The sequence below is a fragment of the Hipposideros armiger genome, unplaced genomic scaffold, assembly GCF_001890085.2.
Source record: "Hipposideros armiger isolate ML-2016 unplaced genomic scaffold, ASM189008v1 scaffold_245, whole genome shotgun sequence".
Lineage (NCBI taxonomy): Eukaryota > Metazoa > Chordata > Mammalia > Chiroptera > Hipposideridae > Hipposideros > Hipposideros armiger.
In genome coordinates this window covers 953387-972728 of record NW_017731595.1, presented here as the reverse complement: position 1 = coordinate 972728, position 19342 = coordinate 953387, and the positions used below count along the sequence as shown (strand labels likewise).

General features: G+C 42.1%; 1 protein-coding gene across 13 annotated transcripts in view; it reads right to left on the bottom strand.

Annotated features, from left to right (window-relative positions):
* Positions 1 to 2981: 2981 nt before the first annotated feature.
* Positions 2982 to 19342, bottom strand: part of THRB (thyroid hormone receptor beta) — a 355917-nt gene continuing 339556 nt past the window's right edge. For all 13 annotated transcript variants that reach the window (XM_019655737.1, XM_019655727.1, XM_019655729.1 and 10 more), the window contains 3 exons: positions 17633 to 17779; positions 11334 to 11592; positions 2982 to 7263 (listed from right to left, as the gene is read on the bottom strand). In XM_019655737.1, the coding sequence (XP_019511282.1) occupies positions 7022 to 7263; positions 11334 to 11592; positions 17633 to 17779 (648 nt within the window). In that variant the 3' untranslated portion in view covers positions 2982 to 7021. The remainder of the gene's footprint in view (positions 7264 to 11333; positions 11593 to 17632; positions 17780 to 19342) is intronic.

Here is a 19342-nt window from a genome sequence, read left to right as displayed (position 1 = left end):
CGACTCACGGCAGCCCAGCTCCAGGTTGAGCTGTTGTTCAGCATCTTAGCTGTAGAGGGCAGTGTCACTGGCCCTCATATGTGGGATCTGAACCGCAGCCCTCTGGCGTCCCAAGCCAGTTTTTAACCATTGCGCCACTCGGCCGGCCCCCCCCATCTGGCTTTTTAAAAGATGGTCGTGTACAACTGAGTACTCGGTTGTGTTCAGTGTGGCCAGGTCAGCAATGCATCCTTGTGTTTACTCTCTTTCCTCTTCTGCCTCATTCTCTTTCTCCTCCACTCTTGTTTCCTTGGGGGCTACTATCACTAATAAAACTGTTGCATATAAGCTCTGCTTTTGGGGAAACCCAGGCTAAGACAGCTCTCTTCTCATTTTAATATAACATGCCGGCAATAGCATTTTACTGATACAGACTTCATTTACGACCTCATCAGTATATGGTGTAAATGGGTTCTATCTTTCAGAGTATAACACGGAACATTTTTGTCAAGTAGCCCATGAATCCTAAAGATATACACTCTAAGGGTATCTGTAACACTCTTCATTTCTGTAGTAGTAGTTTTTATTTGATTTGAACAATATTGAATGTGTCAGAACTTGTGTATTTGAACCTAATGACAATTGCACTTATTTATAGAGCTTAAGTGCCTTGAGTAGCTAAATATGAAACCAAGGTGAGGTGTCATCTAGAGGTGGAGAAGTCAACTAACTTTGTCCTCTCTCTTCTTCATTCTAGATTATTAGAATTGTTCAGGTTTGTGACATGACACCAGCTCCAAGACCCAAATCAAACGCTGAGATATCACATTAGTTTTAGGATTGGCTTTGCCTGTGTAAAGGGGTTAAGAACTATACCTAGCTGGAATACATAGGTAAAAAGCTCTCCAGTAGAAAATGAATACAGTAATTTCTTGGGGGAGGGACATGTATTCATTAGGGTAGAGTTGAGAGGTACATAATGTAGAAAAGAGATAAATATAAAAGTTATAGTCTTTTGAACAGGGATGGGAGGACTCAGAAAATAGTGCTTGTAACTGATCTAGTCCAAGGAAATAAAGGTTTGCTCCATCTTACCTGGACTGGCCTCTTTCATGAGCCAGGTAGGATGTAATCAGACACTCGCTCTGGAAAGTGTTTATTTGATTTGTGTCCTGGCCAAATAAATCGTGCTGAGCTTCCTGTGTAAAGGAGACTCCGTTGCTGTACTGAAAATGGATGTGCTTTCAGATTTAACTTTTGGCGTGAACATATGTTGTTTTTGCTTGCTTGTTGTTCCTCCCCACTTCTTATAGTAGCAAGACTTAGAATTTTCTTTGAAGGCTCGTTTGTGCCCCAACTCTTAGTCTTTAGTTTAGATGGGGCTGATTATCCCTCTTTTTCCACCCAGTTCCAGGATTTCAGAGGATGAATTTCAGAGCTAATTAGGATAGCTGTCCTCCTCAGCCCAGTGATTGGCTCAGGAATGGGCACATGACTCAATTTGGGCCAACGAAGATTAGGCCCCTGATTCTCACTAGAACTGTTGGGGAAAAGAAATTTTCTTTCCATTGTCTTTGAGCTGTAATGCTAATCTTAAGAGCTATGGAGGGCCACCATAGGTAAAAGGCTATATGAGCATGAAGTCTACATGAAGGAAATTTCTACAGAGGAAAATCTACAAAGAAAGATAAAAAGAGGCACCTCCTAGCAATACTGAGTGAACAGTCATGCCTGAAGCTACCTTACCCTTGGACTTTCCAGATATTACAGTCAATAAATTCCCTTTATGCTTAAGCCAGTTTGACTTATCATTTTGTAGAAAGAGTACTAAAATGTGTTCAGGGCACCGGGGATTGAGATGTATGTGGATAACTGATATTAGTAAAATTCCATTAATAATATTCTGAAACATTTTGAGATAAGAAGATGAATATAATCTTTAAGCTCAACAACTGAACTCGTCCCCCCTCACTCTACCTCTGTGGCCCCTTCCAAAAAGGTAAACCCCCATTAGCCTTTTATTTCTCTCTTCCCCCTCCCCCCATGCCCTTCTCCCAAGAAAATTTGCTTATTCCACTAGATGTTTATGAAAAACACACACACACAAAAACCTCCCTTACATCCCTGTTTCCCTCTCTTTGGAAGCAGCTGAGATAAGAAGAGCAGGCAATCCTGTGCCTATTTAGAAAATAATAATATTTAAAGAAAGAGACAGGAAAGTATATCCGTTATAAGCTTTTTCTTTCTTTTTTTTTTTCCTTTTTTAGAATTGAAGCTTATGAGTTTATCTATGCCCACTATATTTATAATTACAATTTAATATCTGCATACAAAAGCTATGTAAAAATCCATTTTTCCCAAATATACAAATTTTCTTTTTGGATAGTTTAAAACATTTTGATCACAGATTTCAACAGAGTTTTAGGCTGAAAAAAAATATTACCAATCTAGCAATATCACAACACTGTTTGCAAAACACAGGTCTTCTGATGACTGTAAATCTTTTCCTATTCGGTAGTATTTTCATGATTCTCAGGGCATGAAAACATTGTGGGGGGCGGGGAAAGTGTTTCCTGTGAAGAAAACATACAGATCTAATTTGGCTCTATAATCAAATGAAAATGCCAAATTAATTAGGAAAACCAAAAGAACAGCGGGGTCATGTCAGCTCATTCATGCCCTGGTATCTTTTCTATCAATAATACATGTGTAATTAAATAAAGAGTTTTCTTTTGTCTTACATTGTGCTCCTTAACTTACTTGAGTATTATCTGTATCCTGAGAAGGACAGATTGATATTTGATTGTCTTGTGCAAAAGGTGGGTCAGCTTTAACTGCAACAGAAAGCCACAAGCAGTGTTTTACCTGCATGATATTGCTCTTGAAGGTGGCATTAATTAATGTGGAAACACACTAGAAATGCACACTTTTTGCATTTGCAAACATTTATACAACACAGTAAAAATTCTGTGATAAGGCCAAACCTTTTTTCCCTTAGTCTGTTTTTTTTCTTTTTTTGTGTATGTTTTTAATGTATTTTTTTTTTAAAGATTAAAGTAAAATGTTTCAATTGTAAAAAATACACACCGGGCAAATCCTTACCTGGATAATAAATATCTACATCACAGTACAATAAAATTTCTTCTCTATAAAATTTAAATATGGATTAAAGTCTATCACTATCAAAAGAAACACTATGCTACTATTTCCATATTATTAAAATAACAGGAAAAATTACGAGCTTATTTTAGAACCTGATGCCATCGCCGTTGGAAAGGGCAAAGAGATGCAAATGTCTGTAAGCACTCTGCTTTTGGAGAGGAACTGTGGCTTGGTTATTCACTTAAATTCCATTTATGAAAAAGGTTTAGCCTTACAAATGCTGGCTACATTTCAAAAACCATAAGACTGATTTCATAATTTATGACTCATGCAGCAAAAGGTCAATATGACACGAATAGGTTAGAGTTCCATAGAATAAAAATGTATCACTGACAATGACATGCTTTGAGGGTGCTCAGCAGTTCCATGGAGGCTGAGTCTGGGGGGTGCTTAGTGTTGAGGAGGGGCCAAGGCTTGCACACCTGTTCACGGAAGAGCCACAAGAATGGCGATGCTGGAGCAGAGCCGAGCCTGGTGGTCCACCCTGATGACAGTGCTGCAGGTGGAAGAGGTATCACTCAGGCACAGGTGAGGGGACATCACTGGGCTGAGGCATCAACACGGCAAAAAGCGCATCATTGAGGACAGAAGCTCATTTGACTAGAAAAAGCTCTGAGGTGGCACATGGTGTTTTGAGCAGAATCATAAAGAAGAAAAGATCTTACTTTTCTCACTATTTCTGGAAATACTGCATGTCTAAATTGAAGAGCAAAGTACACTTGAGGGTTACGGGTGGGCGCACGCGCGCGCGCGCGCGCACACACACACACACACACACACACACACACACACACACCACTCATCCCTAAAAGTTAAGTGATTTATAGATAAGAATCCCAGTTGTACAGGCGTGTTCTCCTCTACTGGGATGTCTCCCCACTGTTAGGGGTTTCAATTAGGTCCATACTTGATTTGACAGTCCGGACAATATAAGAAAAAAATGTTAAAAAAAAAAATCCAGAGCAAATCCCTCCTAATCAAGTTTTATGAGATGGAGTCTTGAGATGCACTAAGTGTTAATACTTTGATCAGTTACAGAAGAAATGAGTCACGTTGACCACCAGGGTCATGATCCTTTGAGTCCTTATAGCTTTTTCTTTCAACCTGAAGTACTTTAAGGCTTGTCCTCCTCAGCATAAGGTATTCAGCCTTCAACAAAATTTTTAGATCAGTGGTTTGCCTGCTTAAAGCAGTCGTTTAAGAAGCTGAAGATCAGACATAAATTTACTTGGAGCTGGCTGGATTACTGTAGATATACTGTACCGTTTGGCCAATGCCCAATCATGGCTAATCCCAAAAGCATTCTGAATTCACTCTACATCAGGCTCTGCACTTATATTTGAATCTGGATGTGTCTAAGATACTGGGGAACCTCTGTCAAACAAATTGAGGAGACCTTCTGGGGAAAGTTTGATGCCCAAGGAGTCTGCTTCCTTCTAGTACCCTGCTTGCTTGCTTCCTGCCCATTTCCTTCTGAGGGGAAACTTGCCCCACACCCGTAAAGCTTCTCAGAATTACCCTGGAGCTAGAAGGTGACTAAGTGGTTGTTTCAAACAGTAGTTCTCCAACGAGAGCCAACAGGGGGAGCTGAGATGTTAACAAAACAAGGACTCAAGGAGACTGGCTAGAGGCTGCCTAGAGAGAGAACCAAAAAAAAAAAAAAAAAAAAACCCCACCAAAAAAACAAAAACCAAATAAAAAAAACCCCAACTCCCCCCAAACAAAATAGATAGTAGTTAAAGTAAAAAACAGCGATCTGCCCAGGAACTTCATGTTTAAATTTTAATCTCTTCGCCTACTTCTTTCCTATGGGTAGCAAGTTCCATAGTGATGTTCTTGTTTCCTTTTCCCCGGAAGCCACTATAATTGCTTTAGTGCATTAAACATATACTTTTCCCCTCAGATTATTTTCAGTCACACTTGGGGTTTTCAATGCTGTTCCTCTCCTTTTTCCGAGGCCATTCTGTCTTTCTCTAAATAGTTGATGAGTAGCGTGTCAAATTCTTAGTTTGAATCCATACCAACTATACTTTCCGTAACTATTAAGAGGGTCACAATTTTTGTCTAATAAAGCTAGAAATTTGAATATGAAAGAAACAATAAAAAGAAACAGAACCTCCCCTCCCTCCCTGGCTCTGAAATTAGTAAAATAATAAGCATGGGAAGAATTTTGGAGCTCATGACTCATTCACCAAGACCCAAGGTGTGAAAACCAAGACCCAAGGTCACAAATCTACCAGTTCACAGAGCACAAACTAGAACTCAGGCACTCTGACTTTTGGGCCAGTTAAAAAAATTAGCCCACTTGGTTTTCACAGTGACTTTCATTCTTTTGTTTTTAGGTAAATCTCACTGATATGGCTTATTTTCCCCAGTATTTCCAGGATAAGGCAGTACAAGGCAGGCAAAGGAATAGTATATATCTACTATGCCAGTGAAGAATGAGATACATTCAATTGCATGGGTACATTCTTTGCCCATTTTCTGACATTGAAGCCATGAGGCATCATCATTTGTTTTCTGGGTACAAGCAACACCAGTGTTTGTCATTGGGGAGGTGGGTTGGGCCAGAAAGGTGACTGAGGGTTCATGTACATGGTCTGCAGGCGTTTTCTGTTGACTATTTGTGAGGGCAATGCTACACGAGGGAGAGAGGATCAGAGGCTGGACCAGTCTTTGTTTAGTGATAGTCAAGCCTAGAGTCAGAGGGAAAAGGGGTCTAGGAAACATTTGTGAGCAGAGCAAAGAGCTCGAGGATGCAAGACTGGAAGAAAGCATCCCCACATCATCAGTACATGAAAGGGGCTCTCAGGTCACTGTCACTGTGCTCTCTTCAACTTAGAAGGTAACCGCACTAATAATCTCTTCTTAGAGTTCCTCGGGAACAAGACTCAAATTTCAGCTTGTTATCTCTCCGTGATGAGAAGATTTAATCCATAGGGAAATCTGCTGTCAGCTCAGCAAAGATGCAATCAGGATAAATAACTTCGGGAGTTTGGGAGATGATGGATCAGATGTCATTGAAAAGTGACAACATTCTGTAAATAGTTTTAATTTATGTGGTAATTTTCTCCGAGCCTAAACTGTAAAGAAGCCTTCCTACTATGAGGTAATGCTATGTGAATTTTTGGAAACTTTTGAGTCACTGACATTGATGAAGATTTCTAATTTCTTTGGGCTCACGGTTGGCCTCAACCGGTTCCTTGTTGGCCTCAGTCAAATACCTGCACATCTTTGAGTGACACCCTTGTAGAACTTGAATTAAATCATAAAATTATAAAAATTACAGTAAAAGGATAGCTGATTTCCTTGGGAACAAGTATTCCTGTACATTCCAAGTTATGCTGCTAGGACAGAATTGAAGAGTGCTGAAAACAGCATGCTTTAGAATAAATAAAAATCTGTTCAGACCTTTCCTTAGAAAGCTGAAAGCCACATCTAACCAAAGATGGTCTGTGCCCTGCTAACCTGAGCCCTGCAAAAATGAGGACTGGCTCAAGATGACCGTGTTATCTTGGTTTTGAGGATTCTTTAGTCTTCTGCTGTGCCATTGTGCTTGCTCGAGTCTCTGACCAGGGACAGATGGGAGCTGGTGATGGCTTGGTGCTGGTGAATGAATGATAGTCCCCATCCCACCTCCATAGCTGTAAAACCTTCAAAGCATTCACATCAAAGGACTGGAGAACAAAATGCAATAGTTACAAGTACCCGCATTCAAGGGGAAATTTCATCCATGTCTATGCCAAGGACTACCTCCCTTTACCCCCAAACAATCCCTCCCAACACAAAGAAACAAAGGAACAAACAAAAAGGAGCTAGGCAATGGAATGAAATGACACCCAGTAGTGCTGTAGGAATTATGAGAATGAAGTCAGTCAGTCTAATCCTCAAACACTTCCAAGAACAATGGGGGGAAGAGTTCCGTGGGGCATTCCACCTTCATGTGCAGGAAGCGGCTGGCATGACAGGCTCCAATCATCCTCAGGTCTGTCACCTTCATCAGGAGTTTTGGCCAAAAGTGTGTCACGTGGTGTTTTCGGTAATTGATATAGTGTTCAAAGGCCAGCAGGAAACTATCTTGATATTTTTCTATTCTCTCAACGCAGGCGAGCCCTGGGCGATCTGAGGAAAAGAAAGAAGATGGATGTTACTTCAGAGGTGGAAGCCCTTTAGTGTGCACGTGGGCGGATATGAGGACTTTTCAACTGCTAGGAATGAGCATGGATGCCACATGAATTCAGAGGCATTCAGGGCCACATCCCAGGGCGTGGCATAATTGATAAGAATGGAGCCAATGCTCTGTTCAGGTATACATGTCTGGTTTAGACAATCACCTCCATGGGTGTGAATGGCAATACCTTCCTCGTAAGGTCCAGAAGGAGAAGCCTCACTGAAAGAGCTGAAATACTCTGTATAATGAAGGAACGATTTTGAGTTTTCACTGGCCCCTTGGGAGAAAGGGGAGGACAAGCATGGACATGCTCAGAAAGGGGGAGATGTGAAAAGAAATTGGGAACATCACAGGATGCCTGGATGTCAAAGGAAGAATGTTGGACAACAAGGATTTCCTGTGAAGACGAAGCACAATATCCCATCTTAGTTGTTTGCCAGGCTGTCATGAACCACTCCTTCCCTACTGTTATATACTTTAGTAGAATTGCTACCTGTAGCAGCCTCGTGTAGGTGGTGCTGTGGGGAATCAAAACGAAAGAAATAGAGCTGTGATCCATGCTAAAGTCACTGTGCACAGAGAAGAGTCACAGTGGGAAGTTGGAGTGAGAGGAGACCATGGTCATATAAGGCCCGGGACATCTTCCCAATTCTTGAGAGGACCACTGGTCTTCCCACTCTGTGTGTGTGGGGGGACTGAAGGCAGTTTCCAAAAATGATACAGGGATGTCACAAGAAGGCTAGATGACTGTGGAATATCCAGGCTGCAAACGTTTGGGTTACAAAAGTAATTTATAAACCTGGATAAATTCCTCATAGCACTCCAGGGAACCCAGGTCTCCTCAACTTGCTCTTTGTAGCTCTGATCAAATAAATTCACACTCCAAGTGTCAGTGTTGGAAGTATCTGTATTAGTAAAAATCTAAATAACGTTCTGCTTAATCTGAAAGGAAAGGTCAGGGCTAATTTCTCAATTTTTCTGAGTCTAAAAATATATTGGATTTTGGAATCCTCTCTTCAGCTCAAATTGCAATTTGTGCATTTTTATTTTGTGTTTTCCTTCATATTTGGTGATGCTATTCTGTGGATCTACTCATTCCTTCTCTCTCCCTCTCCCTGTCTTCTCTCTTCCTTTGAGTGTACCAGGAGAATTCTCTGTAGGAGCTTTTAATTTTTGATCCAGATAGGAAATCAACATAATATTGCTCTGGAAGTATTCCTTTAAGGGAAAAAGTAATCTGGGTTTTGTGGCAGCAAAACTCTGTTCTTTGATGAGAGATAAAGATAAGTGGTAATATAAAAGATATAGAGAAAATGAAAGTACATTTTGATAACACTCAAGTTGTACTAAACATGTTTACGAAAAGTGAAACATTTTTAAAGGTCAAAGACGTTTTTAACTCCCTAACGACAAAATTTTTCAGATATGTCTTTCAGATCATTTCCATTTTAGCTCTGTGTGCATTACTGTAGGACCAAGGAACTTAGCAGTACCGTGTTTCCCAGAAAATAAGACCTAACTGGAAAATGAGCCCTAGCATGATTTTCAGGGTGCTCGTAACATAAGTCCTACCCCCAAATAAGCCCCAGTTAAGACTGACAGCCAGACATGACTGTATTTGAATAAATGTACATGAATAAATGAATAAAATGCATCTTTTGGAGCAAAAATTTATATAAGACCCGGTTTTATTTTCGGGGAAACACTCTTTGAAGAAGAGACCTAAGATTTTGTGTAACTGAAATGCAAACACAACAATGGGGCTTAGAAGACAATGCCCAGAAGAAATTGGAGCCTTGGAGCACTGATACGTAGCTGTGCTTTGCCAAATGTAAAGCGTTTGGTAATATTTTTCTGGTCCTGGCAGTATTAATGCAAAGTGTTAATGATCCACCAGATCATTCAGGTGGAGAAGATTTTTAAAAGTTAGTATGTTACATGGCTGTCAAGCAGGCCGAATTGGGAGGAATCATTCAGTTACGTGTTTGACAGAGTTTGGAGTCACATTCACAATTTTTGCCATCCCCACATACTCGCTTTATCTACCTTCCTGAGATTATTTACTTAATCTGTTAAATTGACTCTCAACAGAGGAAATTTTATATTACTCACTAAATAAAAATCCATTTGACTCACTACAGAGGAAATTTCATATTATTCACTAAATAAAAATCCCATTTGCCAGAAATGGATGATAACCATAAAAATGGATGCATGGCAAAAAACTTTATTACATTTTAGCTAAAAGCTCCTGCTGAAACTGTCCCAAAAAGGAAGATTAGCAAGTATTAGAGCGGTGTTAAGGGCAGACTAGCATCAAACTGATTCTCTCTTCACGCCTTGTTTAGAAGGAGCTATAGCCAGCACAAAACTTGTAAAAGAAATAGCTTCCTCGCTATATGAATCCATGTTATTTAAAACTTTCTTTGTACCACTAAAATCTCAGCTAAAAAGTTACCTTGAATCCCACCTCCAGAAATATAATTTGCACTTATTTAGTTCAATTTCTTTATTTTAAAGGACACTGAAGCCCAGAGAAGCAAGGGGGTTCACTCAAAGTCACGTCGGGAGTTCTTAGAAAACGCTACAAGTTTTATTTCTACTGAAGGACTGGGGCCCCAGTTTCTTGCTGGCCGTTAGACTGGAGACTGTCCTCAGCTCCTAGGGGCTGCCTGCAGCTCCCTGTCATGTGAGATTTCCCAACATGGCCACCGACAAGGAGAGTCTGTCTCTAGAGCAAGTCTGCTAGCAAGAGAGAACCTTATCTAACATAATGTAATGTAATCACATGAGAGTGGCATCAAATTTGCCATATTCTATTGAAGAAGCAAGTCACAGGTTCTGCACATACTCAATGTGGGGATTGGTATAAGGGTGTGAACATCAGAAGGTGGGGAACATGGCGGTTAACTTCTCAAAGTCTACAGAACACTGGCCTAGGTGCTGGGTGCACAATTAGACATATCTCTGGTCTTAAAAGGTAAATAGTTCAGAGGGAGAGATGGACAAATTAAGAAGAAAGCTGTAGTGCAGAATGACAATTGCTGAGGCACAGCTAAACTTAGGGAACTCTGAAAATGCTGATGATGGCTCTGAAACCACCTTCTATTTAAAGACTACTTTTGCTTAAAGAGTCTGATGTATTTTGCATTTCTTATTTATTATGACATGATCTCTGAAGAAAAAAGTGTCAGGGTTATTATCTACTCTTCATCAATGGGAAATAAAAGTCTTGATAATAAGCCAATGCTGCAAATTAAAGATGGCTGCAAATTCTTTGTCATTCCTCCCCATCGGAAGGTGGAATCTTGAATCTGGGCTGGTGCTGGGACCTGTTTGGAAAGACTGTGTCAGAAGTGACGCTATATGACTTAAGACTGGGCCTTAAGACATCTGTAACTTCTGCTTTGGTATCCTTGGAACTCTCCTTTGTGGAATCCACCAGCCATGCAAGAAGTCCAACTACCCTGCCAGGGGAGAGACTGCATGGATATCGTCCTGGAGCTGTGTTTGATGTCTCAGCCTCAACCCCAGCCATCTTGGATGTTTTAAGTCACTAAGTTTTGGGTGGTGTGATATATATAGCAATAAATAACTGAAACTTAAGTTGTAGCTAAGCTATGGACAAACTCTAGCTCTAGCTCATGGTTTCCTCACCCAGAACTTAACGCAGAATGGCGCGGTCATGAATTCCCATACCGTGTACACAAAACCAGAATGGGGCAGGGGCAGGGAACTACTGTGAGGCAGGCTGAGTAGAGTCCACTGAAGGTGGACCATTTGATAGAGTCTTGTAAATGGCTCTTTTGGTTCATTCCCACTATGCTGGAAGCCTGCAAAAGGCATCAGATACCTGACACCCTCCTTTAGTTCCCAGTACATTGGCAAACCTGCAATTGTTCCCTGGAGAGTGAGCTCTGATTCTAAAGCTAAAAAGGGGTTAAAAACTCAAGTGATTTGAATTCCCACCAGACCAGCAAAAGCTCTTTTGATGCTCAGTAATGAGCTTGTACACACTCACCTGAAGACATCAGCAGGACAGCCTGAAGGAGAGCTACTTCAGTGTCATCCAGGTTGAAAGAAGACAGCGACATGCCCAGGTCAAAGATGGCGTCTGACACCACCCCAAGGCCCCCGTTTTTCAGCTGGCCCCGTGTCACTGCCATTTCCCCATTTAGGGTTAAAGTCTCACTTTCTGGGTCATAGCGCACAGCAGCGCGAAGGGACATGATCTCCATGCAGCAGCCTTTGAGGAGGATTATCTGGTCTTCACATGGCAGCTGAAAAGAATGAGCCCACATCAGCAAAGAACAAGTGGACAAACGTCAGTCAGGAACAACAGGCAGTCTCTTAAGGGCACCATTCTGTGAAGGACGTGAGTCCTGTACTCTGAGCCTACACTCTGGCTTTTCCTTTCCTACTTGGTTGCAGACTTTGCTCTACCATTTTTCATACTCCAAGTTGGTCCTAATCTTCACCTGATTTAATTTCAGTAGTTTGCATTTTTTTGGTAACAGATAAAGATGTCCAACTGGTACTATAGTCACATGTGAAAATGCAACCGCCCCTTATTCTGGGGGTTTGTATTATAGCCCAACTGATAATTGCTTGAGAGGAGGGTTTATGTTAAATTTGCCAATACTTTTGTCTAATAACTCCAGTAATCAACAGATAACGCCACTGTTTAGCTGGCAACTGTGCTTCTCTTTGTGTTTTGAAGCAAGTGTGCTCCCTGAGTCTCTTAAAAGACATAGAACTAGAGGGACGCTTACAAATGCATATTACCCATGAGGCCCAGAGATATAAAAGCATTGCCTAAGGTCACCCAGTGAGTTGGGGGCAGAGATGAGGCCAGTATTCAGACTTCTGGCTCCTAGAGTTTTGTTCTTCTTAGTACCTCACACACCAGAGTTACTACACACACTGGATCTTTCTGCCAATCTCATTTAAAGCACATTTGGTTGCCCTATTAATTAGGATTTGTGATAATGTGATAACATTAATAACAAACTTAAAAAATTTTGCTAAGCAAAATAATAAAAAAAATCAGAGTTGTATGAATGGGGAAAGTGTTTAATTAAATGCCATTAGCACAATAGTTTGAAAGGCTATTAGTTACTGGGTGTTTCTGATGAATTGGGCATTGCGCCAAGGTTTACGTGCCTCACCTTATTTAATTTTCACAGCAATACAGTGAGGTTAATGTTCTAATTCTAATTTCATTTTCAGATGTGGAAATCCAGGCACTGTCAGGTTGAGTAACAGCTAGGGGGTCACATGAATATTTTGTAGGTGAGGCTAGGATTTGCAGCTAGACCTGTCAGAGTCCAATGCCAAGGATAGAAGAGAACACACTCTTTGAAGTACTTTGAATGGGACTAAGTTTCCATAAACAATGAATATGTAAGTTGCACATAATTTCTTTCTCTTCATTAAGGATGTACAAACTCTTTTTGGGAAATACTCTTGGCAATACTCGACCAGTTCACTTTAGGTTATTATATAAAACTAAAAGTAATACTGCTTTACCACGTTTAAAATACTGGGTCTTGGGCCGGCCGAGTGGCGTGTTGGTTAAGAACTGGCTTGGGATGCCAGAGGGCCCCGGTTCGGATCCCACATATGAGGGCCAGTGACACTGCCCCCTACAGCTAAGATGCTGAACAACAGCTCAACCTGGAGCTGGGCTGCTGTGGGTCGCCAGCGACGGCGTGGGCTTCAGTCCCCTGCTGCAGTGGGCTGCCATAAGCTTCTGTGTGTAGCCAGCAGCCGCTGTGAGTGGCCGTCCAGAAGCCGGCGACTGATCTGCCTCTCCCAGGAAGAGCGCAATGATGGTGCCAACTTGGGCCAGTGAAGCTACATCCTCCACAACTAGACTGAAGAACAAAACAACAGCAACTTGTCTGTTCCCTTCCCCCGATTCCCCAATAAAATCTTAAAAAAAAATAAATTGGGTCTTTCCTATTTTTTACTAACTCTACCTAGCCACCTTACCATTTAATTTCAAATTGCTTAGCTTTTTCTACAGAATAACAGTCATCTTGTGCTTGTTTCTGGAATCCATACATGTGAATTCTCATCTTCCATGCATTAAAAAAAATGACTTTGATTTGCTTTTATTAGGTACTAATTGGTACTCCTCAAGTATATCCTTGGGTCCCTGGAAATAGGAAACCTGAACATGGACAGATCCTCCACAGGTAAGATGGAGAACTGGCTGAAGTGGGTGGAGGCTGGCTTTAACGCCTAGGGCAGCGATGGCTTCAGCCCTATCGGGGTCACGGGAGGACTTGTTAACCACACATTGCTGAGTTTCTGCATTTCTCGAAGTTCCCAGGTGATGCTCATGCTGCTGGTTCAGGGATACCTCTCTTGAGAACCACTGGCATAGAACAGCAAAGAGAAATTACTACTCAGAGAAAACCATTCATTTAAAAAAAATCTGTCACAAAGTATACAAACTTGGGCAAGCCCCAGATTTGTAGCCAAGTCTGATTATAGATGAAATAGAAGCTTTCTTTTTTAACTTACTGTTGATTAGTTCAAATGTAAATAAAACTTTAATAAGTATTTGTCAAGGATCACCAAAGGTTTAAAAACTAGGACAGGTGACTTTTCCTTTAAGAGGGGTTTGCAGGATGCTGGTGAGATTTGTTTCAGCCTATGGGCACATAATCTGTTAGTCACTTGCCAAAATACTTTCATTGGGAGAATATTCCACCAAAGACAGGCAGACAGACAGGGATCCTCCCACAGGCTCTTCCTGTCTCCATAGAAGCGTATCACTCAGTTTGATTGGAAAAGATGACAGTGCCCTGTACTCTAGAAGTGGTTCTTATGTGTGTTTTTGGCAGCTCTGCCAGAAATGATTTTAGATCTTTTGAGGACCAGGGTGTCCTTGCTTGGTGGGTTAGCATGGATCTTAGCAGAAAATTACCATGAGTGCAATTTCAGCAGCAGATGCATCAAACTGCCTCTGGGGAGAAACCTCTATCTCTTGAGACCACCTGGGACCTCCAGCCCACTCAGCTTACATAGTCGTTAACCCTCTTCAGGGTTCCAAAGACAAAGTCTAAAGTCTAGATATCCTCAGGAGGCCACAAACACCAGAAACATACTCATCTCTGCTGTACAAGTGGCCCCCCCCTTTTTTTGTAATTTGGAGACTGCAAAATATCAGGCTTGAAAGAGAAATGGAATCAGAACTTTGAAGCAGGCTTAAACATCTGAGGGAAACTTGAAAAGTCCCATGATGACCCCTCACCCTTGTCATGGACATAAGTGTACAGTGTGTTTGTTACTGGTGGTGGAGATGGCTTTGTTTCTTTCTTTCTTTGACTGAAATATCTCTGCAGTGGTTGGCTTACATGAGCTTTTCATTTTCTAAAATATAGTTTCGGTGGGTATTCGAAGGGGGAACATGTGACGGACAGCTCAAGTGGCAAAATCAATCAAATTTCTCTTCAGACACCAAGGACTGGGCGACGAGAGACACAGCCCAGAGAGAGGGGTCCAAGAAAGGTCCAGGAAAACAAGCTTGACCCAAAGAGAAGGGGGAAAGATGACGCCTAGAGTGAGGGCAAGCAAGCACAAACACGTGTTGAACGCCTTAAAAGGTGTGTATGCCTTGGTCCTTAAATTCCACTTTTGGGTTTGCCCTGAGGAGACAGTACTGTGAGCAGGGCCTGGTCTCCAGAATATTCATTGCAGAGTATTTATATTAGTGAACTGGAAATGAACTAAAGATCCAGTGAAAGCAGATAACCTAAATTATGGTAGATCTATTCTTTGGAATGCTATGTGGTCACTACAAATTATTTGTGAAAGAATACTTAAATGATAATATTTTACAGTTGGGTGTAAAACGTTAGGCACAACAGGGAGCTGGTAACATTCTGTTTCTTTATCTTGGAGCTGGTTGTATGGGTGTGTTAAGCCTGTGAAAATTAACTGAGTTGTACCCTTATGATATGTGCTTCTTACTCCTTAATAAAAAGTGGTTTCATAAATAGAACGTATATTATAGTATAAATTACATTAATATATTTCATATATATGAGTTCTGACAGGTTCGCAAACTTATTGCAACTAACCTTTTTTTGATATCAGAGGGATTATTCATTATGAATTTGTACCAACTGGACAAACAGTTAACCAAGTTTACTATTTGGAAGTGCTGAAAAGGCTGCGTGACAAAGTTAAACAACCTCAACTTTTCGCCAACAATGCATGGCTCTTGCATCATGACAATGCACCAGCTCACACGGCACTGTCTGTGAGGGAGTTTTTAGCCAGTAAACAAATAACTGTAATGGAACACCCTCCCTACTCACCTGATCTGGCCCCCAGTGACTTCTTTCTCTACCCGAAGATAAAGGAAATATTGAAAGGAAGACATTTTGATGGCCATTCCAGAAAAAAAGATTTCCAAATTGCTTTGAAGGGTGGGCTAGGTGCTGGTATTGGTGCATAGCTTCCCAAGGGGAGTACTTCGAAGGTGACCATAAAGATATTCAGCAATGAGGTATGTAGCACTTTTTCTAGGGTGAGTTTGTGAACTTAATTGTCTGACCTTTGTATGTGTATGTGTTTTTATATGTGAGTGTGCACATACACACATTTATTGGAAAAAAGTCTAAAATAGGCTCCCAGTGGCAGCAGTTTATCTCTTGGTGATGTTATCATGAATCATTACCTTTATTATGCTGTATAAATCACCAATGAATATGTATGATTTTTGTAATATCCTCTAAAACTTTAATAAATATTAAAAAAAAAGATGGTCAGATACATGGAATGCTCCACACCAAATACAGATACAAGTCAGATTCCTTCTCTAGGATTCCCTGGCTCCTCTGGGAGTGGGATACGAGTGGTTCCTACTGTGGGCTGCTAGCTGGCAGGCACATCGGGTACCTCAGCCTCTACCACAGTGAAGCTGGGGTGCAAGAGGGAGGCACACTCTCCCCCAGCTGGGTCTGGGGGTCAGATACCTGCACCCTGAAGCCCACTGCTGTGTTCTTTTGGGTATGGCTTTTGTGGAGGCTCAGAAAGAGGCAACCAGAAGTGTCCCCATGATGTCTGAAGTCGCTCAGACTCCAGCTGGGCTCTCTGTATTACAAAGCCAAAGACACAAATGAGCAGGACGCCAGGGAGGACAGAATCATTTCTGTGAGGAAACCCAGCTTCTTTCTGGGTGAGACTAGATTCACTTATCACTCGGGTAGCTCAGGTAAGAGGTTCACAGCAGTGCGTGGTCCTCTCTATCTGGTATCTTTCTGGGTCCTCTTGGAGATGTGAAGAGCAACAGATTGGCACCTACTGGAGTTTTTCAAAGGGAACAATACTCCAGTAAACACAATCAATCCCAAATAAATAAAAAAAGGAAGGTAGAGGCAGGATGGTAATGTAATGGATAAAATAGCGGTATTAACAGCTATAATTTATGGAGTACTTATGACCCAACCCAAGACTGATCCAAGCACTTACTATAACATGTAAATCTCCCAACAGCTCTACAAGGTAGATCCTCTTATGATTCCTATTTTAAAGATGAGATAACCAAGGTTTGAAGACATTTAATAACATATTTAAGATTCTTGCACATGCAACTGACTGCAGAGCTCATGCTCTCAGCTACCACATGGTAGGACCGCTCAAGTTAGGGATGAAGTGTCCCACAGGGAAAGGCTATGACCTCTGGTGGGTGAGCTCTTCAGGGTGCCCTGAAGATGGGGCAAGAAGGGGTGAACTTACAAGAAAAGAGGAAGATTTAAGGAGATATTATGATCCTCACTCTGTGAGGGTCATTTAACTTATTCGACCAAGAAACGACCACACAACCATCTTGCTGGGGTATGTAGTTGAAAGAATATAGACTTAGACTCAAACCACAACCCCATGTTTGGATAAGTTAATCACACGGACCTCAACGTCCCACATCTGTAAAATGGGGTTCATTTAAGCTACCCTGTAATCTGTTATAAGGATTTCCTTTAATGTGGGCAAACTTGAGCATGGTAACCAGGACATCGCAGGTGCTGATTAACGCAAGGATTGCTGTCATATTCCCCTATGCCTGGAGTCGATGGATGAATAGGACCTTCGTTGACCTCATGTGGATAAGCTAATGAATGATAACTGAATAGAAGAGGTGGGGAAATAAAATGAAACAAAGTGCATTTTCATTCTGTACTGACATTGCTTTCATAGGACTAAGTCCCTACCAGTTAATATTAAATTATATATAATATTCAGTATTCCTGGAAATTGATGGAACTATAATGAAAAGTAATGCAGTAGGAAAAATAATTTCCTCACCTCACAAAACATAGGTAACTTTTTGGCAAAATCCACCACTCTGGTAATTGCTGGTGTGATGATTTTTGTAAAATGGCTGAAGGCTTCCAAGTCAACCTTTCCACCTTCTGGGGCATTTACTATTGGTGCTTGTCCAATATCTTCTGGCTAAGGAGGAGAAACAAAAAGTATTTAAATGAAGAAGTTTAAGGGATCTTTACTTATTCTAGTTCTCACGTGGCAGAAGGTCTCTTCTGGGCTGTCAGCCTGTACAGTTTCCAGTTTTTCACATAGTTTATTAACAAACTACAGTTTTCACATCGTTTAGTTCTCTGAGCAAAGATATATGTCTTAGCTATTGTTGTAACAGGCCCCCAGTGATAATAGTCACAGGATTGGGGGGGAAGAAAGGAAGGGAGGAAAGGAGGGAGGGAGGGAGGAAGGGAAGAAAGAAAGAAAAGAAAAGAAGAGAGGGGGGAGGGGAGAAAGAGAGAGAGAGAGAGAGAGAGAGAGGAAGGGAGAAACACGAGGAATCTGGGGTTTGTTTCTGAATGCACAAAGGGTATATATATTTACACCAGGTGACATAAAACCTAGGCCACTTTCAGGGCACTGCACATTCTGATGCCTGTCTTTGTGTGTGAGGTGGGCACAGTGTGGGCATTGAGGGAGAGTGTGGAGGGGGAGCCCTGGCAAACAGCACCTTGTGGATTCATTCTTGCTTCTGATCCTGCTGCTGGGGCTTGATGCCCTGTCTGCCCTACAGACTCCAGTTGGAGGTCTCAGCCGGCTGAGGGGGACCATCTCGAGGCTGCCTACAGGAATTGAGCTGTGCAAACTTAGCAAACCTCAGGCAGAGTGGGGGGTTTTTACTAGAATTTAATGTCCTGAGGGCACTTGTCTGCCGTTCACTAGCCTAAGAACAATGCATGGCCCTGCTACTCAAAGGGTGGTGTGACAGCCCAGCCCAGATGCCACCTGGAGGCTTATTAGTAATGCACACTCTCAGCCTCCCCCTATCCGCCCCCCCCCCCCATCGAATGGTGCAGAATCAGCATTTTAGCAAGCCCCCAGGTGGCTGTGCTGATATTTGGCTCTCAATGGCGGCTGAAGCTGTCTAGCTCCTTAGCCAGGCATTCAGTGACCACCATGGTGTGGCCTCTCATATATCTCCTGTTGTCACCAGTGCTTCCTGCCAGGAACAGGCCTCTCCATTGCCGTTTTTTGTCACTGTGATAACAGTAACAGCCATTTATCTGTGGCTTGCCAGCCAGCCAGCCCCTTAGGCTCTCACACACTCCCTGATTGGCAGATGAGAGCAAACAAGGGCTCAGGGAGGTTAAGAACAATCGTCTGAGGCCACGACTGGGATCTTGGAGGCTCAGACTCCACACAGCAATCTGCCAGGAGTCTCATCTCTGCCCGCTCGGGGGCCTTGACGCCTTGCACATTTTCCCAGTAGGGCACATATGTTCTGCTCCTCTCCCTACTCCCCATGCCAGCCTCTCCCACTGTCTTCCAGGAAGTTGTGACTGTGATCAAAGAGATTGGAGACAAAGGCCCTGCCTGATGGTGGACACCTTTGCCTAGAGCCACAGTGAACAGACAGGAACAAGCACCCAGGGGTGGAAGGTGCAGGGGGTGGGGGTGGGCAGAGATGGGCAGGAAGGACTGGGGCTGTGAGCGAGTTGAGCAAGGCTGAATCCCTCACTTGCAAAGAGGTGAGGGCAC